Source organism: Lepidochelys kempii, chromosome 3 (assembly GCF_965140265.1).
Source record: "Lepidochelys kempii isolate rLepKem1 chromosome 3, rLepKem1.hap2, whole genome shotgun sequence".
NCBI lineage: Eukaryota > Metazoa > Chordata > Testudines > Cheloniidae > Lepidochelys > Lepidochelys kempii.
The window spans coordinates 89,993,657-90,012,485 of NC_133258.1; the positions used below are offsets into that span (position 1 = coordinate 89,993,657).

The 18,829-nt window shown below is 39.7% G+C and overlaps 1 protein-coding gene across 3 annotated transcripts in view; it reads left to right on the forward strand.

Moving 5' to 3' along the window:
* DCBLD1 (discoidin, CUB and LCCL domain containing 1) overlaps positions 1-18,829 on the forward strand; it is an 89,670-nt gene that overhangs the window by 24,310 nt on the left and 46,531 nt on the right. For all 3 annotated transcript variants that reach the window (XM_073337140.1, XM_073337139.1, XM_073337138.1), the window contains exon 2: positions 8,559-8,771. In XM_073337140.1, coding sequence (XP_073193241.1) covers positions 8,559-8,771 — 213 coding nt within the window. The remainder of the gene's footprint in view (positions 1-8,558; positions 8,772-18,829) is intronic.

Here is an 18,829-nt window from a genome sequence, read left to right on the forward strand (position 1 = left end):
TAGTTACGCAATCACTAAGCCACTAGTGAAGACAAAACTTGGGCATTTTGTCAAGAAAACCTGCTTTGACATGGTGGTTGCAGACAGCTGAACCCAGGATGTGCTAGTGCTTATGCCGATGCTTTCATGGGTGCAGTTTCACTGTTTTTTGCCGTTGCTGAAGTAGATATATTTATTTTGCATGTGCTACTCCTGGGGGAATTCTGCACCAAAAAATTAAATTCTGTGCACAATATTTTAAAATTCTGTATATTTTATTTGTCAAAATAGCCCAATATAATCACACCAGCTTCAATTATTTTGGTAATTTATTTCAAAATACCTGTCAACAAGTTTGTCTGTAACAATGCAGGCAAAAAAAAGATTCAGGAAATGTTTTTGACATAGTTTGCTTACTAGGCATATTAATACAGAACTTTGACTAATAATTCATTTAAACTACAATACAGAAATGTATTTCCAGCACTCCTCAGAAGCAGTGTAAAGGTTTGGGGCAGTTGGGGTAATGGAGGAGCTAAGGGAAGTAATTGCTGGGAAGGAGCCTTGGAGTGAATCTGAACGGTGGTTGCCTGTGGGTAAGAGAAGTATTGAACAGGTTTTGGGGTGGGGAGAGGGATTGTTAGGGAGTTGGGAGCCTCCCCCATGCAAATCCTAGCTGACCCTTAGCCTCTCCCATTCAGTCAGGCACATCTTCCTCTCTCCCCATGTGTCCCTGCACTCCCATTCAGCCACCTCCCCCCATCCCCATGCGGCTGTGCATCCCCCGTCCTCATGTGGCCTTGCCATTCAGTGCCCACCCCAGTCTGTCTTCTCCCCCCCACTAGCCCTTCTTCTTCCCCCTCAGTCTATGACACCCCGCCCCCACACAGCAACCTCATATGCCCAGCTCTGTGTCTCTCTTCCCCCCCCCGCCCCCGCACCTGACCCTTCGGGCAGGACGCTGTGAGGAATGCAGCCTCTCCTCCTCTGTTGGCTGGTGAGCTGTCTGCCCTCTCTTCTGCCACTACAGCAGCCCTGGTGGGCAGAAGGCATAATTGCCTTGCCTCTCCCGCAGAATTTTGTCCCCCAGCATTAATGTGCAGACAAGTTCTTCAAGAGAAGCAAATTCTGGCTATATTATTTTTTCCACTATTGTATGAAGTTGGTGTGACAGAGTGGAATATGTCTTAATTGATTTATGAACTCCATTTTGTATTGTGTGGCCAGAACATTGCATTGCATTCCAGACAGTGCCCTGCCCAGGAGACGTGCTTGCCACTCCATTGAAGGACCATCCCTGAGAAGCCATCAACACAGCAGTCTAGCGCCATCAACTTTGAATGGCTCTCAGCTACGAGCCCAACCCCATGGAACAATGTTTTTTTGACCTGGGCATGCAGGGGGTTTGGGCATGCATGACAAAGGGTGGGCACTGGAAAGTCTCAGTGGAGCACATGACAAAGAGACGGAGACTCTCCTTAAGAGTGTGGCGCTGCTCTGAGCAGGACAATCCATCATCACCAGTCTGCTCAAAACGCGATTTTTGGCTTGTTTTGAGGCAGTTGGGCCAGTGTTTTTAGGCAGTTGTGGCCCACAGGTTTTTCTACTTCTCTCGTGGGCCATTTTTATTGTTTTGTTTTTTTGAGACCTGCCCAGTGTCATGGTGTTTTTTTGACACCAACCCTGCCTTCCGCTTATTTTTTCTGGGTTTTGTAGGTCTTCCGTCCCTGCCCCCACTGCTAATTAGGCTTCATTTGGGGTAGTTTTCTGGCAAGTCTTATCACCACATGTCAGAAGGGATTACAGGGGGCGGGGGCGAAGGCTGGAAGGACTCTTCCCAGCTTGAAACACTGGCAAACCTTGAACTCGCAGAAAGGAGTGAGCTCAGACTAGTGGAGGGTGTGACTCGGGACTCTTGTTGTTTTCAAAGACTTGTAACAAATGGTTTTACTAGTGCAGTTTCTGTGATAAAGAAATTGCTTTGCTAAGCCTGTGCACCTTGCTTTCCTGCCTTGTTTTCAGTAACGGGGTTAAACTAGAAGCCCAGAGTGTCCTCAGCCTAGGTGGAGCTCCAGGGGAGCAAGTAAGTGACTGGGAGGCTCAGGTGGTCTAGGACATTGATTTCAGAGTCAAAGGCAGTTGGTGGTGGCACCCCATATCTCAAAGAAGGGCTCAGATGAAGAGCTAGAAGCAGTATCTGGACTTTCCTCAGACCCAGATAGCTTGGAAGTATATGGGAGCCAATGACTGAGTCATCTCCCAACAGGCTGGTGACCACAGAATAGTACTGGGCCAGGATGTAATAGTTGGCAGCATGGGAATGCAGGGTTCTGTCAAAGTGATGATTAATTTTGCATGATGGTTACAGCAATGCCAATCATGAGATTTTAAATAAAATGGTTTGTGTGGGGCTACTCAAAAATTTTTCATCAAAACTTCTTGAAAAAACAATTTTCCATTGAAAAACATTTTTTTCAAACTATCTACTTTCCACAGAAAATTTCAAATTTTCATTTAAAAAAACCCCAATGCCCGAAAGCTTAAATATTTTGCTTCTGTGGTACTTCATGGAAGTTGTAGTTTGATTGCATCATATCCCTATCCTCCTCCAATAGGATGGGCTTCTCAGATGGATATCCTCTCCCATAATGCCGTAGGGCCAGGGTCTCCCATGATGAGTTGCCTTTTCTCTCCAAGAGGAGAGACCATGAACACTATAGGAGATGCAGTCCAAGCAGGGATCCTTGTTTACAGAGGAGATTGTGAGTGAGAGACACCAAACTACAACTCCCATGAGGCAAAGCAGCAGCATTTCAAAAGCAGATTTTGGGGTTTTGCTGAAATACTTCCACTGAAGATCAAAATTTTATGTGGAAAACTTATACAAGTACAAAATTTGTTGTTTGTGTATAAATTTTGTGCAGGAAACCCCAATTCTTGACCAGCTCTAGTTTTAGGTTTTCTATCTTCTGGTTTCTGAGTATTCCAGGTGCACTTTGTCACATTTTCAAGGTCTTTCACCACCACAAGCTTTTCTCCACAACCAAGTAAAAGCTGAGATTCTGACATTTGCTCTTGGGGTTTTGTTTTTGTTTGTTTGTTTTTTTTCTTCTGTCTAGTATTGCCTCTCCAGAATGCATTTTTCCAGCAGAGTTCAGTGTGGCATTTTCTCTAATCCAGCAGTATGAATCGTTGCTGAAAAAATAAAACAGGAAACATGCACACAAGCCACTATATAACCGCATTCAGACTTGGGGTGACTGTACCTTTTGAATTATTACTTTAACTCTTTGTGGCGTAGATGCTTTTGTCATAAATGCCACTGAGGTGAACAGTGAGAGCGTGGGAATAGGGGAGAAGTGCAGAAAAGCCAGTCTCATGTGCACTTATCTTTCATCAGCTTAATTATTTGCATGACTGCCCCAGCTAGATTCCAATAGCAGCAAGTCACAAAATAACATTTAATTCCTCACCTCAAAGGAGACTTTTTATTGCTAATTGGGTTTTGAGCAGGTATCTGAGCATACAGAAAATGGAGTTCTACCTGGGGAAGAGATTGTTATGATCTGGTTGACAGAGCAGCCTAGGGCCAGGTCTACACAACAGATTTTTTTCTGGCATACCTATGTCAGTCCTGGGTGTGATCTCTGACAGTTGGCCAGCAAAAGCTCCTAGTGTACACAAGAGATGTACCAGAAAAATGTAGCTTTTGCAGGTGTCAATTATTTTGCTCAGGAGGGGCTGGAATAAGCTATACAAGTAAAAGCACAGCTTTGCCAGTTTAGCTGCATCCACACTAGGAGCATTTAGCTAGTATAGTATATGCTGGCAAAGCCTTCCAAGTGTAATCCTGGCCTAATTCTCTTTGGATGCTGTGCAATTTTAAAAGCGGTAAGGGCAGAGTCTTGAAAATGATTGATCAGTTTCCAGTTGTAGCTTGCTATGATTGCTTTTGAAATGACCTATGTAAAATTTATAAATAATGATAATGCAGCTATGCATGTTTTCCCCCCAAAATAGGAATAGAAAATACGACAGAAAAAGCTTTTTTAACTGGCATGTTGGGAGAATGGGGGGGGGGGTGCCAGTAAGTCAAAAATTCCAGTTAACTAAGTGGGAGGGAGTTTGGGTGCTGGAGGGTTTTGTGGGCATGGGGTTGGGGCGCAAGAGGAGTTTCGGGATGCCGGATCCAGGCGATGATCCCCTCGGGTGGCTCCCCCCAAGCAGCAACATGTCCCTGCTGCTCTGAGGTGGAGACGCGTCTGCATAGCTCTGCATGCTGCCTCTGTCTGCAGGCGCTGGCCCCACAGCTCCCACTGGTTGCAGCTCCTGGCCAATGGGAACTGTGGAGCCAGTGCTCGGGGTGGGGGCAGCGCGCAGAGCCACCTGGCTGCACCTCCACCTAGGAGCAGCAGGGACATGTCACTGCTTGCAAGGAGCTGCCTGAGGTGAGTGCCACCCAGATTCAGCACCCCGAAATCCTTCCTATGCCCCAACCTCCCTCCTACACCCTAACTCCCTCCCCGAACCTGTTCATCCGCCTAGGAGCAGCAGGGGCATGTTGCTGCTTCCAGGCAGCCACATGGAGCCAGGAAGGGAGCCTGCCAGCCCCACGCCAACCAGACTATAAACCAGACTTTCTATGAAGATCAGAAATGCCAGTTTATAGAGCTTTCCAGTTGGTAAAGTGCCAGATAACACAGACTTTACTGTACCTAGAATCGCCCCCACTGGGATAGAGGGATGGAAATTGGAACTTCCTGCACTGATGGGGATATGTCCCCTTGAAAAGTGGACAACTTTAAAGTAGGGCCACTAGAGCCTTGTGATGGATTTGGAGTAGCTTTGTATCTTATGAATACTGTATGGTGACCTGGTTATTGGGATGTTTACTATATAATATATTGATTTAGTTTAATAGGAGGATGCTGGGGGTGGGGGAGGGGAAGCAAGCAGGAAAGTAAAGTACGCTCAGGATAAAGACACTTCTCCACAAACATCTGAGAATTGTTAAGAGTAAAGGTTCAGGAACATGAGAGATCAAAAGAATTATAACTGGGGTTAAAAAGGGATTCTGTTGCAAGAGAGATGGGGTATTTTGTTCAAAAGAACGAGACTGAGACCAAGGCGCCCCCTGAGGTGTCGTAGAATCAGAGTTTAAGGCAAGAAGTGGACCACCAGATCATCTAGTCTATCCTCCTGTACGTCACAGGCCACCAACACCACTGAGCACCCGCACATAAAACCCAACAACCACAACTGAATCCAAGTATTGCAGCCCACGGGAGACTAGACTAATGTGCTATAGGCAGAGAATAGGAGGGACCAAGATGCACCAGTGGCCGAGGCTCCTGCAGTGCACAGAAATGATAAGTGAGAGACACCCAGTTAATCTTGGCAAGTGACCTGCATCCACACGCCACAGAGGAAGGTGGAAAAATATCCAAGGTTGCTGCCAGCCTGATCGGGGGAAAATTGCTTCCCAACTCCACATATGGTGATCAGTGAGACCCTGAAAACATGAGCAAGAGCCCGCTAGCCAAGCACCTGACAGAGAGTCTGCTTGGTGCCACCCCAGAGCACTGGCCATCCCATCCAGTGTCCTTCAACGACCATTTTAGAAGACATTAGGCCCACCCAGGTTACCGTCAGTGTATGATTACCATATAGGTAAGTTAGACCTGGGTAGACTGTTGTTCTTAAAATCCTTTTTCTCTAAATGTTGTTCCTGCTGTGAAAATAAACAATAGTTTAAGAAATCTGTCTGAGCACTATCTAAACCACTTGTCCCAGGGAAGGACCACGGGGGCTGAACTCAGTTAGATTTGCAGGTAAGCACAGTTGATACACTGGAAATTATAGCCCAAGGGGGGCGGGGAATTGTGGAATTAGGTCAAGACAGGAGGCCAGAGACCTGAAAAGGTAGATTCAGATACACAAGAAAGAGGTCGAAGGAACAGATAGTCCAGTAACCCTGACAAGTCCTGCCAAGAAAAACTGTCTAGGAGATTTAATGAATTGGTGAAGCCCCATGGTGCCCTGGCCCTTGCTTTCTGAGTTCTGTTGGTTCTAGATCCAAAGGTAGAGTGGAGTTGCCAATACCTTGCATCACTGTGGTAGGTTTTCCTTCCCCTCAGGTCCCCTGGTGCATTTTTCACCACAGAGGCCCTCTGGTTTACTCCAGTATAACACAGGGCAGAATGTAACCCAGTGCCGCCAACAGAAATTTGATATTATTGGGACCTGTTATGTTTCCTGAGTTTTAGTGAGTTTTGCTCCACCGCATTAAGTTGCATTTCAACTTTTTGCATTTAATTTCCTCAATTTTTGTTTTGTTTTATTTTTTATTTTTAAAGAAACAAAGAAAAGGAAAACAGAATCCCAGAGCTTTTCAACAATCGGAACTTAAAAGCTCTACTAGCTAAACCAATGGCATTTTGACAATTCCTGGCTCTGGGGTATATTGACCTTCTTTAGGTGCACTGGCATGTGTATTGCACACTAAGATAACTCCAAGCACATGATCTGTAGAAGTACATGGCTTTAACATTAAGTGATTAGTTTTTGCACACGTATGAAATGAATTTAAATGGTCAAATCTAATTAAAACCAAATTCTTTCAAATCTGGTAAAGACAGTACATCTCAGTGAGGACTCGTTGCGTACCAATCTTCTGATTCTGCCAATGGATTTATGTGTGTGAAGCCACATTCAAGTCAATATTTACCTACCCACAGTGCATCACACCTTTATCCGTAACACTGTGCTGCTGTGTGGACACAAGCATTGTAGTATGACTGTTCTACATGACATATAGTGTGAATGTACTCTTCCAAAATAGCTTTTTTGATTGTACTAATAAATTCTACGTCAGTGCAACTTCTGCGTGTAGACAAAGCTGTGCTTACCAATAGATGTTGCCACCAAGTGATAGCTATATTTATTATCGCTAGGCTATTATCACTAACAGCAACAACCTGCTCAAAAACCTAAATTGTTGTTTATCCTTACCATTTGCCTGTAACATCAAAAGTAAATAGAGCCACTATAACAAAGGGACTTTTTAGTGTGTGGTTTTTCCAGTAGTGTGAACAGTAGGGATCAGAATCACATTTTAATGGAATTTGGTTTTATAGTGGTAGGAGTCTGAATTTTCATCTTTCTTTTTCCAGACAACGTAAGCTAGTAATGATGATAAAGCTTTAAAATAAGTGCTGCTTTCTGTGAAAAGTGTGTGTGTGTTGCATTGAATGATGGCACTGTGTAAAAGTTTGACAGGTTGGATGGAGCTTGTCTTTGCAAATTATGTCACCTTTTTTGTTGCCAGCATATCACATCTTCGCCAGCACTTCATTTTTAGTTGCCATTTCACCCAAATGAGTTAAGTATTTTTCTTTAGTAGTTTAAAACAGAAGGGGCATGACTGTTTGACCAAAGTAACCCAATGTAAACTTCTGGATAATTACAGTGTGAGACTCCCCAGCCATTCTGAATAATTACTGTTATTCGTTAATATTGATAGTAAGTCATTATTTTAGCACTGATAATGTGAAAAATACTGTACAAGATACAAAGGTAAAGACTGACTATGACCCCAAGAGCTTAAAATCTGAGGACCTGACCCTGCAAGCATTCACACATGTGAGTAACTTTACTTACTCAAAAAGTTCCACTGATTTCACTGGGAAACCCAGAGGCACGTATTTGCTTAAGGCTTTTTAAAATATAAACATCAAGCTACTAGTGCACTTACTCTTACTCACACTGTGTATTGCTTCCTTAGTAATCTGAGTCTCTTTTCTATACCTATGCTTTTTCTTTCAGCTAATGCTGTCTCTATTCAATCTGTGTCCCGCCCATTCCAACAGAGGTGGCTTGAATTTTCATTTGAACTTTCCAGTTGTCATACCTAATGCTGCAACTGACAGTTGTGCACCATCAGTGGCTCTAAACCATCCTGTAATGCCTTTGCACCATTGCCCACTGAGGGTGTGTGTTTTCTGTGTGCACACTGGATAAGTGGAGAGAAGAGAATAAACTTGACTATAATAGTGGTGGGGTAATGTGGGTTAAATTCTCTCTGTGCTTTCACATACGGTCTAACTTCCTTCTCCCCCAACAATACTGTGTATTGTATTTCACTGAAACATGCAGTGGTAACTCGGAAAAAAATATTGATGGCGAAATCATGATAGCCAGATGCTACATTATGTGCTCGCATTCTCAGCAGGATTTGGCCCTAAAACAGAAAATTAGAGTAAATTAATCTGTGTGTGATTCCTTCAAACTTGAAACAGTAGTTTCTAGAGATTTTGGTATCTTGATACACAGCAACCACATTCTCCTCAAACCCCCCCCCCCACACACACACACACTCCCTTCTTGATTTAAAAGAAGGATGCTGTGACTCCATCAATTTTAAATTTACAAGGACTTCTGTATAATAGCGACTAAGCTGAGGAGAAGTAATACAAAATAAAATGCTTTATTTTTGAAACTGGTGAGTGACTATTGATAACAATGCCTTATATATGTTGTTTTTTACTTCCTTTCTCCCTCACCCCTTCCACTCCAAACAGGGGATGGATGTGGGCACATGGTGGTGTATCAAGACAGTGGCACTCTGGCATCCAAGAACTATCCTGGGACTTACCCCAACTATACTGTTTGCGAAAAGAAAATTCAGATACCTCAGGGAAAACGACTGATCTTAAAAATTGGAGACTTGGATATTGAATCCGAGAAATGTGAATCTAACTACCTTACTATCCTTAGCTCTTCAACAATACATGGTATGTAAGAAAAATGGGTAAGATCATAAATTGTTAAAAGATTTTGGGTTTTAATTGATTGTGATCAGAGGAAAAGTATGGGAATTGTTACCTTGTTTCCTTATCAGAAAAATCTTCCTACATATTAGAGTATTCTGTTCTCAAGCATGTAAAGTGGTTGGTGTCTCACATAGTGTAAGAAACCTAGAAATATGGCCATTCTGTGTATACTGTACAACTGCCTGGCCAAAGTGAATGTGCAACAAGTACTAGCATGTTCACAGACAGTTTTAGCTCCAAATATGTGAAATTTAACAATTATGAACTTTATATTGAAAGCACAAAGGGTTAGCCATCGTAAATGCTAATTGATCAGTCTTGGCTATTTCTCTGCTACACCCTTGTTGTGTATAGCAGCAATAAAATTAAAATAAAATGCTTCTCTACTTCACTAGACAGAGCTGAAATGCCAATTGTAACTGATCCCTCTGCAATAAGTCTCAAAGGCTCTCATACCTGTAGCTAGATAAGGTAAATTTTCACTGTATTGTGCTAAAGGAAAGCCTGAAGGGAGGAGAAGGTGCCAAGGGGAGCCTGCAGTTGGAAGGAAAGACTGGACTAGAGAAGGAGTTAGGACTGGAACAAACCTTAATTAACAACAGATTTTGCTAACTCATAAGCTTTAGTACCCAGACTTTCATGAAAGCAGAAATGGCAAATGCTCGGCCAACTTTCACTTGGGTAAAATAACTGGACTAGAAGTTAAGCTGAAAAGATAGAACAACTAGATATTGTGAGACTGTATCCTGAATACATACCAAGAAACTGCTTATTCAGAAGAGCTAGGATCCTCTCTGGGGATACCTCATGCCTCCCCCATATCAACTTTTCAAAACCGTAGTTGATGTTGAACCTTTCCACCTGTTCATCCTGTTGGAGGTAAATTACCTTTCATGTCAGTGTGACCACTTACAAAAGTCACTGCTTTATATTCCGATGAAGGTGTGTGTAACTAGAATGAACAGATACCACATGTATAAGCTCTTATTATTAGATAAAATTTTATATAAAACAAGGATTGTTGGTTGTAGAATTATCTGTACTGTTTCCTCACCTGTATGTGCAACATTGGAAATTACTGATGGGTTGGAGTAGAGCAGGGGTTTTCAGCCTGTCGTCCACGGACCTTGGGGGGTCTGCAGACTATGTTTAAGATTTCCAAAGGGGTCTCTGCCTCCATTTGAAATTTTTTTAGGGGTCTGCAAATGAAAAAAGGTTGAAAACCATTGGAGTAGAAGGAAGGGGAAGAGTAAGATAAATTCTACTTTGAGTGTTTGCTGGTTTTCAAGGTCACCCTAGCTTGGTGCTTGTCTCAGTGTAGTGTGTGAATCTCTGGAGTTAAAAGATTCACAAGATATCTTGATGGTAAAGAATGATTGCCTTTCATTCATGTGTGTGATAGAGCTGTAATTCATATGGTGCAATAAGACCAAGTGAGTTGTTAGGTTTTTTTTTCACAAATGGAGATAAAGATAATGATCACCCTTCATGGGTGAGTTGTTTTTAAAATAGAAAGTCTTCCCAAAGTGTCAAGAGTGATATGTTCATATCCAGCACTTGCATACATGCTTATCATGAGACTGTGTGAAAATATTTATTATGTGATGGTGGGAAGGGTTAATCAGGTTATTTCTGCAATTTTATTCACTTAAAGTATCTGGGAGTACCCAGCAACAAATTGTACAGGGCAGGTCATCATTGTTCCTTAATCATTTCCAGATAATCCCTAACCATGTCTCAGCTGTCTCATTACTGGGACCCCATCACCCTCCTCTCACATGAGGTGGAAGTGGGCTGTAATGGGGGTGGGGTCTGGCTCCTAGCTGTTCCTGACATAGGAGACCCAAACTCCCTTACTCAAATATTGTCCCTTATTTAAAATATTAATAAAATAACCTAAAATAAAAATATTAATCTGATTAATTTCCCCCTTTTTATCTAAAATACATTTTTTTAAAAATATCACCTAACTTGATTACCAGTAACATACATCTAGCCATTTGATTATTGCAGTTCTGAATAATTTTTCTTTGGTATAGTCTTGACATATAATCAAAAAATTTTAATAAGAAAAAGGGAAAAATATGTACATATTTTAGAGGTGGAGAATAAGATTTAAATACTGGATGAAGTTCTAACCACCTGTACCTCCGCCCACCCCACCTCCCCCTTAAAAAAAAAAAAAAGGGGGGGGGGCATCAAAGGCATCAACCAAAAACATGTCTTCAGGAGGCTCAGTTTTGCAGTTTTTCAGTCCATGGACACAGAAGTGTTAAGCATTATGCAATAAATTACCATGTAGTAACTTTAACTATTCCCACATCCTTTTTCTAATTACATAATTACTCATATGATTTACATTCTTAGTAACCAGCTGCACAGTCAGCAGATTTCACTCATACCTGAGCAGGGTGGATTTGATTTAAATCATGATTTAAATCACTAGTCAGGAAGACTCAAATTAATCATGGATTTCTACGTAAAAGTGCATTATTGTTGGTTGTTATAACCTTCATACATATTCTTCACAACTCAGAGATAGATGTAGTTTATGCATTTTTAAAGTGATTTGTTTTGAAAACTTTTCAGATTAATTTTACAGCTATATCAGAAAATGAATAATTGTTTGGTTATTTCATTTACCAAAGGTAATTGAAGTAGATAGTTCACTTCCCAGTGACTTCATAAATATCTCCAATTCAACAGCTTAATCATTATATTCGGAGGATTTGCTTGTCATGCTGTATTAGGAGGAAAACATCATCAGACAGACATTTAAATTGTTTTGTTTAACTAGAACAACAATGTTATGTATTCTGGATTTTTTCTTCAACAGCAAACATATAATATTTTAACAAAACAGGTATATGAATTTTTGAATGTAGTTAAATATTCAAGTTTTTTAAAATCAGGTTTGTTTTCGTTAAAACTGTTTTAAATTAAATTAGTTAAATGAAATATTTTATAAAAAAAAAACAAAAATTAAATTGACTAGGTCAGCCAGGTCAACATGAGAAACTTAAAATATTGGCTTCTGCAGCTAACTCAGTCATCTTCACCTTCATTTTCCTGTTTGTTCATAATCTGGAAAAGAAAATTGACTAGGTCAGCCAGGTCAACATGAGAAACTTAAAATATTGGCTTCTGCAGCTAACTCAGTCATCTTCACCTTCATTTTCCTGTTTGTTCATAATCTGGAAAAGAAAAACAAGCTTTTCTGCTTTTTTCAGGTCCCAAATGATTTCTCAATTTGGAATGAATTAGTCCAAAGGAAGGAAATATTCTTTCCACACTGGCAGAAGAAGCTACTGCTGTTAAAAGTTAGGTTATCACTTCAGCAGTCTCTGAATCCAAGTGCTTAAGTGACTTCCACCAGTTCACTGGTGTGACTTTCTTTAAAACATCATCAGCAAACATATATTTCTTGAATGGTTCACCCTTAGCACTGAAGTTTATTATAGTTGGCATTATGGAGGGATGATTGCTGGATGTCCATGTCATAGCCATCTCCTCTTCTTCAGGAGTTACGGTTTGACCCTGGTACCGAGTATCGAGAATAATTTCAAGAAAATGAGCTGAAGATAGTACTTGTCCCATTTGTGGTTTCTTTGTTTGTTTTTTTAATGCTTGTAATTTAACCCTGTCATTGCATATTTCCCTTTTTAAGATCTCACTGAGTTCCTTCCAAATTTCAACAGCGTCAGCAATAAAACAGCCATTTCCCTGCATTTTGTTCAAGGCTACAGAAATAGGCTGCAGGGTACTCAGCAGGTGTTCAGCATTTCTCTTCAGCCCAATGTTGAGATCTTTGGCTATGACGGTCCCATCTATTTTTTCACGATTTTGTTCACAAACTGCCATCAGATTAGGCCAGTTCTTGATACAGTGCTCAAAACACTCCACTACTGAGTTCCATTGCACGTCTTGTGGGAGAGTTAGCTTGGTTCATCCCACTTTTTTCAGAGCAGCTGCTGCAAAGTGGTTGTTATGGAAGTATTTTGCAATTTCAACAACATTAGCCTTTATTTCCAGAACACTGAAGTCTTTGGGCTTGGAGGTGCATCAAATGAGCACTGCAACCATATGTTGTTAACTTGGGACTCTTTCGACCCGCTTCTAAATAATTTCTTCTCATCTTGGATACATTTGCAGCATTGTCTGTGACCAAGCAGTGTACTAGACATTTGAATTTTTTTTCACAGTTTGTTATAGCTTTTACTGCTACTTCTTGTAAGTATTCTGCTGTGTGTGCATTTCCTGATGTATCAATTGTTTCTGTAAGGAAGACATTCCCTTCTTCTGTTGTCACACAAGCACATACAACAGGATCATTGTGGACATTGCTCCACCCATCAAAGGTTAACAATTTCACCCTCTACATGTTTTGCACACTGCTCAATTTCTCTTTCATACACTTTATCCAGCAATTTGCCGGCAACATCTGCGTCTGGTGGACTGTATCCTGGTCTTAATGACTGAACCACATTAATGAAGTGTGGGTTCTCAATCATATGAAAAGGAGAGTTTGTTGCATAAACAAACCAAGCAATTTTTTCATCAATTACCTCTTTTTGTAATCTGCTGGTTCTTATCACAAACTTATCTGTAGTTGTTTCTGGATGATGGAGTTCTTTTTGCTACAGGTGATGTACTGTGGCTATGTGACATACATGATGTGACTGAAACACTGTCATAGGCAGATAACTGAAACTATAGAAAATGATGGTGATCTTGAAGGTAGATTGTCTTCAGAATTCTGTATGTTGAGGAGGGATTCTCCTAAACAAAATAAGTCAATGCAGTTATTTAATTATTATTACCATACTGCTCACTTAGTATTACTCATTGCATTCACTGACGCCCAGTACTACTTTAAAGGTGAAATTGTAAAAGGAAGATCTGCCTATTTCAGCTATTTATTTTTTATCACAACTGCATCTAAAATGATAGTACCATAGAGTAACAGCTATATTTTTTGCTCAAAAATGAGAATTCAAGAATAGTCCAGAAGGAAGACTTAAGACTTAATAGTCCTTAAGGAAGAAGTATGAAATAAAAAAGTTTACCAACCTGAAGATCCTGCATGTTCAGACATGTTCCTTTCATCATCTTCAACGCAGCTTCCTCCTGAGAAGGAATACTTACCATGATGTTGTTTCATTCAGGCAACACTTTTTTGTTTCTGAGTAGCAGCCGTGTTAGTCTTCTACTGCCTGTCCCTCCCTTCTCACATTTATCTCCAGACTTCTCCTTGTCCAGATCTATTCCTCCCCCAACAATCTTCTATTCATTGAACTTTTTGAAACTTTGCACTTTTAGAGAGAGGTAAGGGATTGACTCTGTGTACACAAATTTGCAGAGGACAATAGGCTTGAGGTCTGTTATTTCTCACCTCTATATAATTATTTTAAAACATTTTTGCTGTTAACATGCTTGTTATCTCTGGAGGCACAAATCCACAGTTTGAGAACGGCAAAACTAAGCATCTCTGATTGTATCTTCCAGACTGAGCACTGAGTCCCATTGGATAGATGGAAAGATTAGCCTAAATAATCTATACAAAAGCCCTTGGAACCCCATAAGATTTGATCCCTAATCCATGAACTATTGGAACTCATTTACAAAACTTTTAATAAACATTACATGAATATATTGTCTCATACTATAGAATTAGAATTTATAATCCCTATTACATGATGAGATATCTTTGAGCTATAAAGTATCTTAATAAAAACTATCTTTAGATAGGTTTTTTCCTCAAAAAGCATTTTATCAAAAAAATCCAATTTAAATTTAAAAAAATTGATTTTTTTTTAAAATCATTGATTTTTATCCACCCTGTACCTGAGTAAGCACGCTGTGAGTTTTGTTGGCACCATTTTTGGTGTTTACTATGTGCACAGCTCATTGAATCCTTAAGTGTTAGGTTTGTGTGGTTTTTGTTTGTGTGTTTGGTTTTGTTTTTTGAATGCTTTTCTTACCACTTGTACTTTTAAAAGATATTCAGAAAGGAATAAAGAGAGTTAACCCTGTGCTAAACAGAGTTGCACCAGTTTAACTAAAAGTATGATTTTATATCTATTTGGTTAAAACAGTGAAACCCTCTGTGTGGACGCTCTTAAATCAATTTAAATCTGGCTTTATATCTATGAGGCTTGCATCAGTAAATTTATGGGTGCAAACTCAAGTATACAGGTGTCTACACAAATGTTTGCACCTGGTTAACTATATTGGTATAAAATCACACCTTTACTTAAACTGGGGCAACTTCGATATGTAGACAAACACTTAGGGTAAGAGCAAAGCCCTTTTTTTCCTATGTTTGAATCAGAACATTTCCATTAATGTGAGTAATATGGCTCAAAATATCCTTATTTTCAAATGGTACAGGGTATTGCAGGTACAGCACCAACTTTCTATATAATATCCAGATAAAAGGGTCTTGCTTTAGACCATTAAAATAGATTCCAAAATAAGTCAGTTCTTTGACTTTTTCTCTCTCTCCATTTTCATGGATAAAAACAAGGCATTCGGTTGACAGACTATTTTTATAGCAGAAATAGCAGGACTTCTGTAGTCTGTAGCTTAAGCTTTTCTTTGGGTTTTCGTTCTAAACTCATATTTAACATTTTGAAACTTTCACATTTCAGGCTGAAATTTTCCATGCTTGGTTTCTGCCCTAAAATGAAGTTTTTATTTTTTAATGGCAATTTGAGCAAAAAGTATCTAAGGGGAAATGTATGGAATTATATTGTATTCGAGAAATAGTAATTGGAGACTCTATCATACATAGGTGGTCATGTTAATATTATTTATTTTGTGGTAAAACCAAAGGGCCTAATCTGTGTTCAAACAACAAAACGGAAGTTGCCATCTCCAAAGAATTTATTGGTTTTGTAATTATTTCTAAGATTTTTCTTAATTGAGTAGGGTGTGATAGAGTTCCCAACTCTTAATTTTTATCATGAGGTTCATGATGATTGGTGTTTTTCTTAACACCTGGGCTCCTGGAGTCATGTGAATATGAGAATTTCAGTTTACTCTTTTTTTTATGGCAGTATCTAGCTCTAATGGCTGTGAAGAAAGCTTGAAAATATGCTTTAAAGGCTTGGAGGGGTGGAAAGGGCAAATAAAACGAACCCAGGATGTAATAATGTGTGTGGAGGGGTTGTTTTTAGTCTCATGATTTTTCAGGGCCTGCCTTCTTGTTTTTGAGTCATTGGGGTTAGCAGTACTGGATTTTCTAAACCTCCTAAGTAATTCAGGAGCATAAATGTTGTGAGGTTCTAAAACCATCCTCTGAAAGATCTGGGGCTGGCCACTGTTGGGAAAAAAGAAAAGGAGTACTTGTGGCACCTTAGAGACTAACCAATTTATTAGAGCATAAGCTTTCGTGAGCTATAGCTCACTTCATCAGATGCCATCATGTGCCAGCAATGCCCCTCTGCCATGTACATTGGTCAAACTGGACAGTCTCTACGTAAAAGAATAAATGGACACAAATCAGATGTCAAGAATTATAACATTCATAAACCAGTCGGAGAACACTTCAATCTCTCTGGTCACGCAATCACAGACATGAAGGTCGCTATCTTAAAACAAAAAAACTTCAAATCCAGACTCCAGTGAGAAACTGCTGAATTGGAATTCATTTGCAAATTGGATACTATTAATTTAGGCTTAAATAGAGACTTGGAGTGGCTAAGTCATTATGCAAGGTAGCCTGTTTCCTCTTGTTTTTTCCTACCCCCCCCCCCCCCAGATGTTCTGGTTTAACTTGGATTTAAACTTGAAGAGTGGTCAGTTTGGATGAGCTATTACCAGCAGGAGAGTGAGTTTGTGTGTGTATGGGGGTGGGGGGAATGTGAGAAAACCTGGATTTGTGCAGGAAATAGCCCAACTTGATTGTCATGCACATTGTGTAAAGAGTTGTCACTTTGGATGGGCTATCACCTATCATAGGAGAGTGAATTTGTGTGGAGGGGTGGAGGGTGAGAAAACCTGGATTTGTGCTGGAAATGGCCCACCTGATGATCACTTTAGATAAGCTATTACCAGCAGGACAGTGGGGTGGGAGGAGGTATTGGTTCATATTCTCTGTGTATATATAAAGTCTGCTGCATTTTCCACCATATGCATCTGATGAAGTGAGCTATAGCTCACGAAAGCTTATGCTCTAATAAATTGGTTAGTCTCTAAGGTGCCACAAGTACTCCTTTTCTTTTTGCGAATACAGACTAACACGGCTGTTACTCTGGAAAAAAGAAAGATGCTGGACTAGATGGATTTAGGGTCTGATTCAGTATGGTAATTCATGTATTCCTACGAAAGTCCATGAGATTTACGTTCCAAAGTCACTTAAGAAACTTTGAAAAATCCAGTATTGCCAATCCCATACATTAGAATAATTAAGTAGGCCCCAAAAGATCGTAAGTCTCTCTGACTTTCAAGGTTACTTGTTCTCCAGTTCTGAGTCACTTACATGTTTTTGAAAGTTCTGCACCTCCTACTCCAAGAGACCAAGATGCGCAATGGTTTGTTACATCTATACTTAGATTTAAATCAAGTATCAGCTGCTTCTGACCCTGAGTCCAGGTCTCTTCTCTGCATCCCTCCCCATCATGTACTTCTACCCCTAGATGATGTTTCCTTCCTTCCAAGTATATAAGATGTCAGCTTCAGGGATTTCTCTTTTTGCATGTATAATAATCATCAGTGATTCTGTAAGTAGTGAAAACACGTTTAATAGGAGTAATTTAAGACCAATATTTTAAAATGTCATTATTTTTGTAATTGTCAAATGTTTAAAACAAAGAATCCAAGAAGCTTTGATATGCACTAAAAATGCCAATGTATGAAGTCCGAAAGTCAACAGTTCTGGTGAGCAAAGCTATTGTGTTTTCATGATGTATGCAATAATAAGATGACAAGCCCCAAAGGGAACTTTATTAAATTATTTCTTTTAATCAACATAGTAGAACACCTGGATACTACAAAAATTGGAAGAGCTGGTATATAGTATAGAGAATCAGTCAGAAACACAAAGTATTTTACAAAATACATCTGAGGCTTCCAAGTAAATTTCCCCTTAGTACAACTACAATTCCCCAATGGCAAAAATGATAACTTCCCCCATATATGTATGTCCCTCATACGTTAACCTTATAAGTAAATCATGATTCAGACTCTATAATTATCTTTTGTTGGGACTAAATTACTAAAGCAGGGCATACACGAGTTCATTTTTGAACTACTGATGTTCCATAGCCTAAAGGAAACTATTGCGCTATATAAATGAGTGGGTTTGAGGATTTGTATTACCTGATTGCTTTTTTTTCCCCCCCTGTTTCCCCTTTAAGTCTGTGACTCTAGGAGTTAAACAACAAAAAAAACTAAATATAAGTAATATTTAAATTTGTAGCACACAGATTTTATAGACTAACATAGATAATTTTGGTTTTAAAAATTCTGTTCTTGAAAAATATATATAAATTGAAAATTGCTTATGGTAAACTACTAAACCTTGCCTTTCAACTCCATTACAAGACTGACATTTTAGTGTTCTTCATCCTTTCATGCTTTTGTGTTTTAATAAAGCTGTGTATGAAACCATTGTACTTCGATATTTACAATCTCATTTTTTAAATGGCTGAACATTAAAAGAAGCTTAATGTAGCTATAAAATAAATCCTGCACTTCTATAACCTGGTGGCTCTTGATTCTCCTGTGCTAAAGAGGTCAATAAATCATACTCTTAAATCACTATTGACCAACATTCCAATAGTAAACAAAATATAAATTGCTTATCCTCAATTAATATGCCACTTCTCTCACATCCCTCTGACTCAAGTTGGTACTGGTAGCTCTCTACAATCCCAGTAAGCTGTGCAGGTATAGGGAACCTGAAGCATTTCAAAAGTATCATTACTTAGGCTCATTGCTCTACAAAGATACTAATAATCAGCGTTCACCTGATGAAGCCTCCAAACCAAATATTGCACTTGTAACTAATAGTTTGG